The sequence below is a fragment of the Hemicordylus capensis genome, chromosome 15 (genome assembly GCF_027244095.1).
Source record: "Hemicordylus capensis ecotype Gifberg chromosome 15, rHemCap1.1.pri, whole genome shotgun sequence".
Lineage (NCBI taxonomy): Eukaryota > Metazoa > Chordata > Lepidosauria > Squamata > Cordylidae > Hemicordylus > Hemicordylus capensis.
This window is the reverse complement of record NC_069671.1, coordinates 15,724,340-15,739,814: the sequence shown is the minus strand read 5'-3', so window position 1 is coordinate 15,739,814 and position 15,475 is coordinate 15,724,340. Positions and strand designations below refer to the sequence as shown.

Genomic DNA, 15,475 nt, shown 5'->3' with positions numbered 1-15,475 from the left:
TGACCTTACAGAAGGGTGGGGGGATGGCACAGTGGCAGTAGCAGATGATGAAGGAAAAATGTTTTTGTCTAACTCAGAATCCACCTGAGAGGTCTCAGTAGGGCTACGTCATTAATCACTCTATCGGCTTTTTCTAACAGAACTTCGAATTCTGAGGACATGAAAAGGTGAGAAGAAATGGAAGGAGGTTGGGAGACCTCCTCACTTGAAAGTTCCCCTTCTTCAGGATCAGAGCCCTTTGGGTTTAAGGGAATGGCTGAGTCAGAATTAGAATCTGAGGCTGAATCAGACCCAACATGGGCGGCAGGGTCCTTGGGCAGGGCTGGGTTTGGGAAGAATGGGTGGTGCAGTAGGAACAGCAAAAATAAAATAAAGCATCTAAAAACGCTGAATTGAACTGAATCCAGACAAAGCAAACAAGGAGTGTTTAGAATTTAGATTCAAAAAAGGCCTAAGGCAGCTCCTATCCCACCCTCGCACAATCTAAAAGAAGGAAAGGGGGGCGAGGGTAATGGGAAGTTTGTAGGGGAAGGTGAGACCAATGAAAGCAAAATAAATAGAAGTAGAAAAAGAACAAGCCGTAATAAATTGGAAAAAATAGAGAGATATCTCCGTGACCTGCAATCTCGAGCGAGACAAGACCGGGACTGGGATATAGGCACTTTCCGGCAGCAGGAAGTACTCTACAAAATTGCAGTCCTGTCTCTCGAGCATGCACAGTCCGCAACTCATTGATGATGAGCTCCAGCACAGGGGAAAATGGGTTTCTCTGTGTCCCCTTTACAAGTAACATACTTCGAACCGAAACAGGGCTGCCTGGGACAAATCAAGATTTTATTAAATAACTCTGCCTCTGAATATCCTATTCTAGGTGCTACAGCTCCCTGGCACCTGGGATTTGGTAAGCCCTGGATTAAGAACAGCCCTGCTGGATCAGGCCCAAGGACCATCTAGTCCAGCATCCTGCTTCACACCAGATGCCGCTGGGGAGCCCACAGGCAAGAGGTATGTGCATGCCCTCTCTCCTGCTGTTGCTCCCCTGCAGCTGGTATTGAGAGGCATCATGCCTCAGAGGCTGGAGATGGCCCACAACCATCAGACTAGTAACCATTGATAGACCTGTCCTCCATGAATCTGTTCAAGCCCCTTTTAAAGCCACCCAAGCTGGTGGCCATCAGCACATCCCATGGCAAGGAATTCCACAGATTAATGATGCGCTGTGTGAAAAAGTACTTCCACTTGTCGGTCCTAAATTTCCCAACCTTCAGTTTCATGGGGTGACTCCTGGTTCTAGTGTTGTGAGGGAGGGAGAAAAATCTCTCTCTGTCTACCCTCTCCACTCCATAGATGATTTTATACACCTCAATCATGTCTCCCCTTAGTTGCCTCTTTTCCAGGGTAAAGAGCCCCAGATGCTGTAGCCTAGCCTCATAAGGAAGCTGCTCCAGGCCCCTGATAATCTTGGTTGCCCTTTTCTGCACCTTTCCCAGTTCTACAGTATCCTTCTTAAGATACAGTGACCAAAGCTGTACACAGTACTCCAGATGTGGCCACACCACAGATTTGTATAAGGGCACTACAATATACAAATTTTTATTTTTCAACCCCCCTCCTAATGATTCCTGCCATGGAATTAGCTTTTTTCACAGCAGCCGCACACTGAGATGACACTTTCAATGAGCTGATTAATATGAAAAAAAACTTTCTCCAAACTTTTAAAACTTGGCTTCTAAATTTATTTTATCATTTGGGGGCCCCAACCCAGGCCACCCATCTGCTCCACCTCAGAAATCCTTGCACTGTCTTGTATGTGTTTGCAGCCTACTGATGAGTGCAAAGATCAGAGCACTAATCCATTTTTGGCATTTGAAAGAATAGAACAGGACATCTTTGCTCTCTCTTAAAACTATATACTGGAAAGCTCCATTAGGACAAAGTAGCAGCTCTTTCCATATCCAGTGGTGTGGATGGAGAAACTTCTGTAACTGAAGCCTTCCATTACTATATTTTTCTGTGAAAAATGTTCAGTTACTAAAAATACAAATTTGATAAACATGCCAAATTAGATCACAGCCTAAGGTATCAAAATTTGTTCTGGAAAAAATGCCTGATTCACAGTTTCCCAGAAGACATGCATCTCTACCCATATCATATTTAGGCAATGGCGTAAGTGTGGGAGTAGTCACCATAAATCCAACATGCATTTAGTGAGGATCCTCTGCCAGAGGCCATTCAACTCATCCAGGTTTTATCGGGGAGGAAAGCTCCACCTCTCTTTGGATCCTACCCCCACCTGGAACTTTGTTTCCCCCATCAGCTGGTCTGCACATCTGATGCATCCCCCATCCACTGATGTAACAAGAATGCTTTCTGTCATGATGAGGTACATCGGTCTAATAAAGTTATTTTTCAATTGGATGATAGCTGAAAGCATTCCTATATCATTACATGACTGTATTTAGCAGAGTTCCCAAGTCTCTGGATCTGCCAAAAGATTGTGACCCTCTTCTATTTAGCAGGGGGAGAGCAACTATCCCTATCCAACCCCAGCACAGCATCCCTCCAGTGATTGTTGCTTGTGTCTAAAGGTAAAGTTGTGCCGTCGCGTCGGTGTCGACTCCTGGCACCCACAGAGCCCTGTGGTTGTCTTTGGTAGAATACAGGAAGGGTTTACCATTGCCCCCTTCCACACAGTATGAGATGATGCCTTTCAGCATCTTCCTAGATCGCTGCTGCCTGATATAGGTATTTCCCATAGTCTGGGAAACATACCAGCGAGGATTCAAACTGGCAACCTCTGGCTTGCTAGTCAAGTCATTTCCCCGCTGCACCATATGTTTATTTTTAGATTGTGAGCCCTATCAGGACAGGGAACCATCTTTATTTCTTCTTTGAGAACTTTTGTTGAAAAGCTCTCTAAATTATTGTTGTAGAAATTTTGTCAAGCGTCCATAATCTGGTTTTCACATTTTTGGAGTGGATCATCAATCCAAAGACAATTTGTTAAGGCTTGTTTTTAACTTGATAAAATGAATCTGCTATGAATTAAACTTTAATTTTTCACTCTGTTTTTAATCTACTTTGTTCTTTGAAGTCACAGTCTTCCTTTTGTGGGGTCTAGAAAGCTTCTGCCCTCTGATGCTCAAATGTCTACAATGGTGGAGACTGAAAGACACAATCCTTATCCAGCGTACAGAGAGCTGTCCTCTTGCCTCATTTTTCTGTGTTATCTGAAATAAATATGAATTACCTGGCTTGCATGGGTGACCAATCTCCCATGTGATGTACAGGTTAGGGAAGATTCCATTGTATGAAAGTAGTGATGGTGTTTGTGAATAGGTGTGGCTGGTTTGCCCACCTACTGAATACTGGAGTCATTTCAAACAATACTACTAGGAATCCCAAAGTTACAGGGAACATTGCTCCAGAACCAGGGAGGGCACAACGTTTTCCAGCGAAACCACTACATGTCATCAGATCCAGCTTTTCCCTCAACCAGTTTAACTTCATTCTGAGCCTCTGACACTTCCCTAACCACATCATACACTCACCTAAGTTGGGATGTTGTGCCTGGATTTGTCTGCAGTGCAGTTTACCATAGTGCAAACTTCTCTCAAATTAGCACCTCACAGAACGGCTTCCTAGCAGTGTTTCGGGCATTTGTAAGACAGCAGAGGAACTCTTTTTTGGATGGCTTGCCAATTGTTCTTTAGGTCCACATGAACACACCACAGGAGAGTGCAACATTAAAAACCTTGTGGTGCCACCTCATTTTGGATGAACTTTGTATTCATTGTGCCACACCTGATCCAAGTGTACTCTTGTATCAGGCAGAGGCCAAAACAGGTAGTATTGTCAAGGTGTAAGAAGCATGAATCAACTGTTTCCAATACCATTTAAGTTCTCTTCTTCAAACCAAACATGAGGGCTAAATGCACATGCGTACACATTGCCTTGATACTGCTGCCCAGGACAAAACTCATTTTGTATGCAGATAGGGGGGAAATTAGAGAGAATACTGGCTACTACTGCCTCGTTAGGTGGCTACTTGGGAACAAGCCTTCTCTGTGGCTGCCCCAGGGCTCTGGAATGCACTCCCTGTGAAAATCAGAGTTTCTCCACCTCTGGCTGTTTTTAAAAAGACCCTTAAGATGTTTTCTCATGCTTTTAATTGGTTTTATATAATAATAGTTTAATCATATTATCCTATTTTTATATTTGTTAAAATATGTACTTATGTACACTGCCTAAGAATGCACATGTAAAATATGTACTTATGTACACTGCCTAGGAATGCACGTCAGGTGGTATAGAAATATGTCCAACAGACAGGGAGACCTTTCCAACTACATGCTGTAGGGAAGTGGCAATTTTTTTTGCACTCTCCCTTTCCCCAGGAAGCCCTCTGTGCCACCCAGTAATATGTCCCTAAGGACTGCACAGTCCTCAAGGACATTTTCAGGAAAGGGGGAGTCAAAAAATTGCTGCTACTCCATTGCACTGGTACAGTTAGTTAGAAAGTTCTGTTAGGCTGCTCTTTCGGTGCAGCCTTGCTCTCTGTGTCAGCCACTATTTCAGGGAACCAATGTTAAATTTCTTGGATCTCATGCTTATTGACAGACGATTAGCACTACAGGGAAAGGGATGCAAGCCTACTGCCTATAAATTGGCTGGTGGTAGCGGGAAAATGATTTGATTAGCAAACCAGAGGTTGCTGGTTCGAATCCCCGCTGGTATGTTTCCCAGTCTATGGAAAACACCTATATCGGGCAGCAGCGATATATTTATTTAAAAATATTTATTTAAAATATTTATATGCCACCCAAAACTTGCATCTCTGTGCAGTTTACAATTAAAATAATTTAATACATTAAACCAACAATTAAATCATTATCTGTGGAGATTCTATTCTGGGCTACAACAGCCATTGGCTGTTGCTGGTGTCTATCGTATGTTTCTTTTTAAGATTGTGAGCCCTTTGGAGACAGGAAACACCTAATGGTGCAGCATGGAAGTAACTTGCCTAGGGAGAAAGAGGTTGCTGGTTCGAATCCCTGTTGGTATGTTTCCCAGACTATGAGAAACACCTATATCAGGCAGCAGCAATACAGGAAGATGCTGAAAGGCATCATCTCACACTGTGTGGGAGAGGGGCAGTGGTGCATGTATTCTCCCAAAGACAATTACAGGGCTCTGTGGTCGCCAGTTGACACTGACTCGACGGCACAGCTTTACCTTACCTTATGTAAATTGCTTTGAAAACTTTTGTTGAAAAGCGAAATATAAATATCCGCCATATTCGTACAACCACGGATAACGAAACTTTGAGTCAATGGGAATTGGGGTGTTATGTTCCTTGAGGTTAAAAAAGGGCTTAAAAAGTGGTGAGGAGGCAGAAATAAGAGCAATATAGTACTGTACCATGCTCTCCAGGTTTCCCGTTGTCCAGCAATGCACCCCCAAAACCCCAGTTCCTCCAATTTCCCACAAAAAATCAGGGGGTTGACTTTTTTTTAAGCCACAAAATGGTTCCATGCTGCAAAATGGTGGCCAGAAATGACATCAGAAGTAGGCACACACACAATGCAGAAATGTGCATCCCATCTTTGGTCAGGTGGATCTCTTAAAGGATTAGCAAACTAAATCCTTCACCCAGATTCACCCACAGAAACTACCTTGATTTTCATGATACGGTTCTTAAGTGAAACCCTGTACCATCAGTTAACTAACCTTATTAGAAGTCAAGATGAGAGATAGAGTCAATGGGAAAATGTTTTCACATTTTACTTGAGGCCCAATATAAGAGAGGAGCTTGGTTTCAACAACTGTCAACGTGCCCATACCTGTTAGGTGAACTTGGTCCTTCTGATTAATTTCTCTCAAGAGAGATATCATTAAAGCAAGTTCCAAAAGATAATTTAGGGTTCACAGCCACCTCTTACACACATTCTCAGTTCTTTCCATAAACTCTCCCTAAAGTGTCTTCTCTTTGTTTCAGCTTAACTACATCAGTTTACATATTCTGCCCCTTGGATATGTCATCATTCTAAAGAAAGCAATGTTCTGTCAATTCTGTATCCCTTCCATAAAGCTCCATGCTGATTTGGCATTCTGGGAATTTAAGCCTTGCTTAAAGGATGGAAACATCCTGAGGCTCAATGGTCTTTTAAACAAAGACATACGGAATAACCTTCTGCTATCACTTGCCACTTTATACTTTCACCAATAAGGGATACTCTGAAGGTGTGACCTAAGTTCTGTGTCAGGTGCTCTGCCAACTTAATGGGCACCTGCAGTGATCTATTTGACTGCGATAACCTGGAATTATGGCAATTTTTTTCAAAATCAAAATATACTACTGATCTGAAAATTTTTATGACAATCACTTCCCAGCAAAACCCTCTAACAAGAAGTTTTAGAACAAACACAGTGGAATACTATAGAGCTATACTGGTTGTTCAGCAAGTATTAGAGGACCTTGAAATAAAGAACAGCCATTGCATTCTAACTGTTCCATTCTATTTGTTCTTCCTCCAAGGATATCAGAGCAGGCTTTTAGCCTAGCAACCTTGTGAAGAAAATTAGACAGAGAGAGGCCCAATCAGAAATGAAACACAATGGACCTCCACCATGCCATGATCTGGCCAACAAAGCAGTGCCTTCAGCTCACGTGCTCCCTCCTCCCCTTATACACTTTGATTCACTTCTTAGCTCACAGCAACCATAGTTTGCCTTGACATCCACACTGCAGAAACTATGGTTGACATAAACTATATTGTCAGATGATAAACAGGATATTTATTATTATTATTATTATTATGGGGATGGGACAGATAATGAAAGACGTCACACATTCAAAAATAAATATTGATTTCAGTATCTTTCATCACTCAAGGATACATACCTCACGCGTGTATTTGTATGCACATAAGAAATACTCAGTGACCTTGAATGAATGCATGTGGTCAGAGATGGAGCCTACAACCACAAGCCTTTGCTCCCCGCCCTACATAAACAACCCCCACTTCATTGTTTTAACTCCAAATCAATTTTGGAAATGATGGTTTAATCTGGGTTTCCAATTTTGGTCTGGAAACGTTGTGGTTTATGACAACCATAATATGTCCAATTTGGACGTCACAGCAAACTATAGTTATTGCTAACCAGGGAGGTAATTAAAGAGTCAGGGATGGAGGCAACTTGTGAACCTGAGGCACCACCCTAGATTCATTCAAGTGAAATCTATGAACAGGGCACTGTTCAGAGCTCATGTGTTAGCTGAACCTAAGTTTTCAATGCTTTAACCACCAAATCATCACACTGGCTCAGGAGTTATAACCTAGAATTTGCCCCTTCTTTTGGATCAATCACATCCCTTTAAAGCCGAGTCTTAAGCATACAGTATGCAGTCTTAAGCATACTGACCTATACCTCAATTTCCACAGAACTCAACAGGACTGATTTCTGAACCACCATGTTTAGGACCAGGCTATAAGTCACCTTGATGAAATCCAATCACAAGCCTCAAGAGAATCTAGCTTCTCTTTTTGACTCTTAATTCTAAATTCCTGGTAAACTGAAAGGATTTGAAGAAAGGGGTACTACATACCAACCTTGCTACAGAGGACTGTGATTTTATTATGGCATAACTTCAGGTACCAGATGCTGGGAGACAGAGGATGGCTATCCCCATCCTGTCCTCAGAGTTTTCAGAAGCATCTGGCTTGGTGCTGTTGGAAACAGAACATCACACTAGATGGGCCTTTCATTAAGACAGTAGCCAAATGCACAAGCCATGAAGTCCCTAGTTCAAATCTCACCTCATCTCACTCACAACTCACATGGCAACCCATCATCTCTCAGCCTCACCTTCAACTTTGAAAACCTCTCAGCCTAATTACAAACCAATTCTACTTAGGTGGAGAACCTTCCCTTCAAGCTGTCAACCTAACCTTAAAGGGTGGTTGCAAGGTTCACCAAAATAACTCACGAACACTCAAAGTGCTATATCTAAGTGTTACTTATTTTAAAAAACTAATTCTTTTGCTTTTATTAAATTATCTGTAATTCTAGGCATATACATGAGCCCCACTGGAATCTACGCAATGTATTTTCCATGTTTAGGACTGGGCTGTAATCCCAACCACACTTATTAAGGGGTGGGTCCCACTGCACTCAGTGAGACTTACTGCTGAACAAACATGCATAGGACTGGGCAGCCCATTTTCAAAAGCCAGCAGCTCTTCTCCTGGGACACAGGCGCCTGCCTGTTGTCATGGAGCAGCCAGAAAGGGACCAATCTGCAAAAGGAAGGCAGTGAAACTAGAAGATCTTGCTGCCCACCTGGCCAATTCTGAATACCCCAGCACTCAAGTCAGTGTGACAAGACAATTAAGTCATCAAGGGGCTTATAGCATCTGCCTTCTTTCTTTAATCCAGATGCAGTACATAAAGGCTCCCAAGAAAGAGACTTCTCTAAATATACTATAACTGAGATATTTTTCTCATCTCAGAAAGCATCTCTTTTCTCCCTTTTGGATACATGTATACTCAAGATTTCTCTGTCAGTCAAAGGAGCAAGAGAGTGACAGGATGTAATTGACCAGACAGAAGATGTGTCTAATTGTGGAAGATGTGTCAAAGCGGTGGAACCATCCCACTCCAATGTCCATCTGGGATTTCTCAGCACCTTAAAACCTAAAATGTTTATCAACGTGTGAGCTTCTGTAGGTAAGATCATCAATTGCAAGGGATCATGAAAATGGTGTGTGCACACATGTGCATATGCACAGATCCAGTGGGGTGGGGGGCAATCTATTTTGCAATATATGATCTTTATTGTCCATTGAATGCATTGTCGACCAAAACTCGATAACCAGCACCTTATCGACAAAAACTCATTCCACCATCTGTTAGTCTTTAAGCCAAGCCATCTAAAAGAAACTGGTCACTAGAATGGCTACCAACCATCCACGGAACTGTTTTTGCTGTAGTTGGCTACCCTGGCTATTCTTCTTGAACTTGGGATCTTGTTCCTAAGAGAGAGAAAACTGCATTCCCAAAACACCTTTTCCACTTCCCAGGGGCGAACCTCCAGAATACGAGCAGCCAAGAACAATAGCCGAGAACAATCACAAAGGGCCACAGCTAGGTTGCCAACTGACCTGGGAGACAGGGGGGAGGGAGTGCCCAGCAGACAGGAGCCAGCAAAGATTACACCAGCCCCTTGCCTGACCACCTGCCAAGGCAGCAAGTCAAGGCGCTGCATACAGCACAGGAGCAGGCACACAAGCCAGCTCCAAAGCAGTGGCCACTCAAAAGGCTGCCAACCACCCAACAGGTTGCTGTGCTTGTGGCTTTATTTAAGAGCAGCTTTGAGCCTGAAGGGATCTCCGGGCAAGGGAAGGAAGGAAAGGCTTCTTGCGCCAGCGTGGTGGGGGGGAGGAACCCAGGCAAAAGCGCAGGCCAGGGACGGGGTTGGGGATGGCCAAGTGGCTCCTGTGCCCTCCACAGCCTGCAGACCCAACCCCCACCCCAGCCCCTTGCAGAGGAGCAAGTGAGGGGGCTGCGTCCTGGTCAGTTGGCAACCCTGGCGCCGAGGGGGGCGGGGGCGGCTGGTCGGAGCCCCTCCGCGCTCCCCGTCAGGTAGGCCGGCCGGCCCAGGGAGGGAGGCTCACCAGGAGTAGGTCTGCTCCGCCATGGCGCCGGCAGCCACGGACCCCCCTCCTCCGCCGGCAGCGGCTGCTCCTCGGGGCTCAGCGGCGGCCCCGCTGCGTTTCCCGGCCCATCATGGCGGCGGCGGCGGCTGTCTGAAAGGGGGACCCTCGCCCGCTCGCCCGCTGAAGGAGGAAGGAGGCGGCGGCGGCGACGCCTCAGCAGCCACGGCCGCGCTGCAGGGCCGCGCTCCGGCGCCGGCGGGCGGGCCTCATGACCGGGCGCGGAGCAGCGGGCGGGCCGAGCCGTGTGAGGGGAGCCGAGAAGCGGGCGAGGGGCGAACTCGGAAGGCGAGGCCGCTGCTGCTGCTCGCTCACGGAGGAGGGAGGGAGGGAGCGAGCGAGCCAGGGGGAGGGGGGCGCGCGGGGGGAGGCGGGGCCTGGCTCCGTCACGCACTCACGCAACGGCGCGACGCGCCCCGGCACGGCACGGTGCGTCACGTGCCCACAACAGCCTCACGTGTGGGACGCCAACGCGGGGGCAAGAATCGGAGGGTGGGGTGGGCAAGAGCGAGGCAGAGCCGAGCGGAGCAGCCGAGCCGCGGGCGGGCGGGCGGGCGCGCACGCACGCGCGCCTGTGCCTTAAAGGCACCGCGCCGCCACCCAACCCTCCCCAGCGCTCATTGTTGTGCTGAAGGTGAACATGGAGGCGCGGGGGCGGGGCGATGCTTTGGCGCCTGCGCAGTTGTTGCTTCTGCCTCTCTTTTTTTGGAAGGGGGAGGGGTCATGTAATAACTCAGTTTAATACTTAATAAAATTACATTATACATTTAATAGGAAGGTCAACACTGAGAGTCTTAATTCAGTGCAGATTTTATTAAGATATTATTTATTTATTTACCTAGGGGGCGGTATGAAAAGGTGCTAAATAAATTATATCTGTGAGTGTGTGTCTGTTTTATTTATTTATCATTATTATTTATTTATTTAAAATATTTATACCCTGCCCCTCCAGTGCACTCCTGCTTGGGGCGGTTCACAGCAATAAGATAGACACAGATACAATAAAAGTAATAAAATTAACTAAAATTTTTTTTTTAAAAAAAGATTAAAAACCGCAATCATTATTAGATTCAAATTAAAAGTGAACATTATAACAAGCTAAAGAACCTACCAGATATAACAAAATAATAATGGAGCATTAAAAAGCCTCCTTACAAAGGTGTGTTTTTCGTTATCTTTTAAAAACACTGAGGGAGGGAGCAGGGCAACGCACTTCAGAGAGGACTTCCAAAGCTGAGGGGCCACAACCGAAAAGGCCCTGTCTCTAGTCCCCGCCAGCTAGATTTCTGTTAATGGCGGGGGTCGTTAGCAGGGCCTGAGATGATGAGCGGAGGGCCCTGGCAGATTCATATGGGCAAATGCGGTCCGACAGGTACCCGGCCCCAAGCCAGATCAACACATTTGAAAACAGCCGGTAAAGGTAAAGTTGTGCCGTCATAGGAACTGAGGAAACTGCCATATACTGAATCAGACCATAGGTCCATGTTGCTCAGTATTGTCTTCACAGACTGGCAGCGGCTTCTCCAAGGTTGCAGGCAGGAGTCTCTCTCAGTCCTATCTTGGAGATGCTGCCAGGAAGGGAACTTGGAACTTTCTTCTCTTCCCAGAGCGGCTCCATCCCCTGAGGGGAATCTCTTCCAGTGCTCACACGTCAAGTCTCCCATTCATATGCAACCAGGGCAGACCCTGCTTAGCTATGGGGACCAGTCATGCTTGCAAGACCAGCTCTCCTCTCCATTGCCGAGTCGGTGTCGACTCCTGTAGATAAGTGCAAATGTCAGGTTTACTTTTAAAACTGTCATGTGGGTTTCTCTGTCTTTTTGTGCCTTGGGGAAATAAATTGTGTCCAAAGTAGACCAGTCCCTCCTTCTGGCACTGCTGCTCTGATGTTCTTCTGGTTTACTGGAAGTGCTGAATTTACTAGCTCAGAAGATGCTGCTGGCATAACAAGTGGATGTGCCATTTCTGCAGTCTGTGCATCTCATTAGTTTGTCACCAAGGAACATCTCAGGATGGATTCAACATGACTTAGTGAGAAGTTTTCTCTTCGGCTGTCTCCTCCGGACCCATCTCACGGGCTCGTCTCTGGACCTGGGCGGCGGTGCCAGAACCAATCCTGTACGTGCTCAGGGCAAGCTCCATATCTACACTCCCCTTCCGGCTGAATCAGCGTTGGGGTGAATTAAAAATGGCCATGCACCTTCAAAGCGAATGCTACTAAAATCCCAAGTTCTTACAACTCAAACTCCTGCCTGGGAGGCCATTCGTTGGCCAGTCTTATGGGTCTCCAACTTTCTCTTCCCAGTCCAGCAGTGTCTGAAAGTGTTGTACTGTGTTAGGTTGCAGGAACGGGCCCACGAAAAACAACTGTAAGCGTCGCTGCTGGACCTGCTGCTGCCCCCACTAAGTCTTTGAGCAAGAGCTTAGAACTGCCCCAGCGTGCTTGCTAGACACCTCAACCATGCTTTGGGCTTAAAATGTGGAAATTAGTTCGGCTTGGGGAGCAGTTTGGCTCCAGTATCAATCTGAGCAAGATTTGGCGTATTGGAAAAACAGGGAGACAGGAGCATAATTCAAATATTTTATTAAGGGTCAAATGGGGGTACAGCAGGCAAAAGTTCAGTTAGGCAAGGCAATAAATCTTAGCTGATATTAGAACTATGAGTCATACTAGAAATAATCTAGCTGAAGTCCTAATTCAGGTTGGCTAAGGCGTCTCCCTGCAACTCGGGAGAGATTGAAACAACGGCACATGTGCTCTTTTATTGTCAATTTTACCGACATAGACAGCATAAATATATAACTCCCTTTATTAGCTGTCATCCAGGTTGTACAGATTCTTTTTATCTCGATTATCTTGTTACTGACCAGTATGATTCAAGATCTTATAATGTGGCTACATTCTGTTTAATAGCCAGTAAAATTCAGCAGGAGTTCATTAAGCACCATTTATTTATTTATTATTTATTTAACGTCGTTGTATACCACCCAAAACACAAGTCTCTAGCTGATCTATGTGTTTAACCACTTTTAACCAACCAAATTTCTAGCTGATCAATATGCTTAACCACTGTATCATAACCTTGTTGGTTTATTTTGTTGGGCTTCTGTTTGTAAACTGCACTGGTCTGTGATTGGAATAAAGGATTGATTGGCTGGTAGGTTGGCTAAGGCTCTTAAATAAGACCCTGGCTTAAGGCTTGCCATGAAAATTGCTTGAGAAGCAGGAAGGAGGCAGAGAAGCAGTGAGGAGATTTAGAAAGGCAAGAGGTTAGTTTACCTATCCTTCCCAGGTAAGTTGGTGCATCCATTGCACGTTGGCAAGGAAGCTTCCTCTCAGGGGACCAGTGAGGAGCGAAGGGCTACACCTTGTGTGTATGAGAATCCATAGGATAGTGATCCAAACAGATTCCAAGACCATATGCTTTGGCTAGAGGTATATATACCTCGAAATGTGCCCTGAGGCAGTTTCCAAGCCTTTCTGCTTACCCAGAGGGTGCCAGGTTTCACGAAAGACAAAGAAACCTATTTCCACTCAAATGTAATCACTCTAAGGTGAGCTTGCCCAACAAAGGCAGGAAGAAGCTGTGCAAATGTGATGTACGTGGTGAATAGGACTGTACTTGCTTGACTATCTTAGCTTTTGGTGCTGCATCCATTATCTTTGAATTGACTGGAATTGTAAGCTTTCAATTAAATGTTTGGCTTTGCTTTTCTCCTTATATGCGAGTTCTATTGGTTTACTTTTTTGTTTGCTTGTTCCTCCCACCCCCGAAGGGTGCATATCTGATGGATCCACTTTAACTGCTGATTAAACTTAGAGCTGAAATCTGTTAAAGAATTTTAGATGATTAACTGGTTGAAAACCAGATTATTAATAAATTAATTGCATTTCCGTTTATTTCCATATTGTCAGGTCCTCCGCCGAGATACCTTTTGGGGAAATGAAAGAAAGCATGCTAATTATAATATTTACAAAAAGACACAATACTCACCCAATTGCAACTGCTAGCAAGAGCATAAATACCCAAGATCTGAAACTTCGGCTTGATAATATTTCTAACGGTGTGTCAAATTGATGTAGGAGAGAAAGACTCTGTTTGCCACTTGCCAGGGAGACTTCGCCTTGACACCATCCCACTAGGAAAAGTCCAGTGAAGAGCAGACAAGACTTACCAGCATTGAAAGTAGACAAAATAATCCCACTCATTATCATTATGATAATAATAGTAATTACAGTGTTAACCTTTCCAGCATCTTTCCCAAGAGAGCCGGGGAACCCTGTAATATATAGACATTCTAATGATGCGGTGGTCAGAAGCTGCAATCTTCACACCACTTACTCTGAAGTAGTTTAATTAACATCCCTAGGGGCTCTCTCAAGGCTAAGAAGACCTCTGCAGATTAAATATATACAAGGTGAACAGGTGTGATACTTGAGGGGTGATGTCTCTCTCTATCCTTTTGGTGCATCTGTCCTTTTGTTTTAAGTGAGAAAGTTAGAGGCTGTTCTTTGTAAAACTTGAATAATCTAGGAGGGGTGGCTAGGCTGGCCAGAGGACAGAAGTGTAGATTCCCTCTCTCCCCATCTGAGGTTTACCTAAGTAATTTTGGAGCCTGGACCTAAAGGTCTTTGGAGCCCAGCCCAGCCCACCCCGCCTGCAAATTAGGCATCATCATGCTTGGCCAGTCGACCACATCTTGATGCCTTGTTTCGGATTGTTCGCTGCAATTTATTGCTATAATGTATGTCCAGCATTAAAAGGTTGCTGTATTATCCAGTTGTTTGTTTTCGCAAGACTGCTCCCCCTGCTGGGCACTTTGCTGTTTACATTTCTAATGTGATTTGCCCGAACTGAAGCATTTTGCCACTGTTGAGTGGGTAACCTGGAAAACGACCAGCTCTCACACCTGTTCTTAGGGCAGGGCAAGCTGGGCGATTGCCCCAGGACCAGCTCTTTTAACACCCATCAAAATTAACTGGAAGGGGATCTACATTGGGTGATTGGCCCCAGGCCCAGCAGCTCTGGGGCTTCGGGGAAGGCAATAAGTGTGGGAGAGAACCTGCTGGCTGTGAGCAGTCCAGGGTCTGCACACAGCCGTCCTCCATCTCTGCTGCAAAACCTTCCTTGCTTTTATCAGTCCAAGCAAGTTGTCTTCATCCCACTGCAGGGGAGGTGAACCGATAGCTGCCTTTGGGATTTGGGGAGGCCCCAAGCTATCGGTGCACCCCTTAATCAGCAAGGGCCAATTGGAATAGGGCACATGAAGAGAGAAGGTCTCTGTCGAGTAACACACCAAGGTTCATGCCAAATTATTGGTGGGGGGGAGGAATTCACCTTCTGCTGTTTGATGGTATACCTTGGGGTTCTCAACGTTGGGTCCCCAGATATGACTGAACGAAAACTCTGGTCAAAGGTCATTGTGGCTGAGGATGATGTGATCTGTAATCCAACAACATCTGAAGACCCAAGATAGGAACCTCTGGTGCCACTTAAGGTCAGGTCCTCCATTCCCTGTACTAGTGCTACCCTACAGTTACTAATTAAAACTAAGCAGAAAGAAGAATAAGAGTAATCATCACCCAGTTCAAGACAGTTTAGACCAGCTGCGTGAATTTAGACAGTCAGTAGTGCCTATTAATACTTGCAATTGCTTTGAGGTAAGAAGCTCCCTTTGATTTGAGGTGATGTATCTCTGGGTTGTATGCAACAGCCGTTCATATAGATACAAAAAAAATAGCCAGGGGGCATAACTAG

General features: G+C 45.3%; 1 protein-coding gene across 2 annotated transcripts in view; it reads right to left on the bottom strand.

The window, feature by feature from the left end:
- The window catches only part of SPPL3 (signal peptide peptidase like 3), a 40,186-nt gene that overhangs the window by 22,316 nt on the left and 2,395 nt on the right, over window positions 1–15,475 (bottom strand). Inside the window, exon 2 of one of the 2 annotated variants that reach the window (XM_053280485.1) lies at window positions 13,712–13,856. In XM_053280485.1, coding sequence (XP_053136460.1) covers window positions 13,712–13,856 — 145 coding nt within the window. Of the gene's footprint in view, window positions 1–9,677; window positions 10,215–13,711; window positions 13,857–15,475 lie in introns of those variants that run through there. The other variant, XM_053280486.1, reaches the window with a different exon arrangement.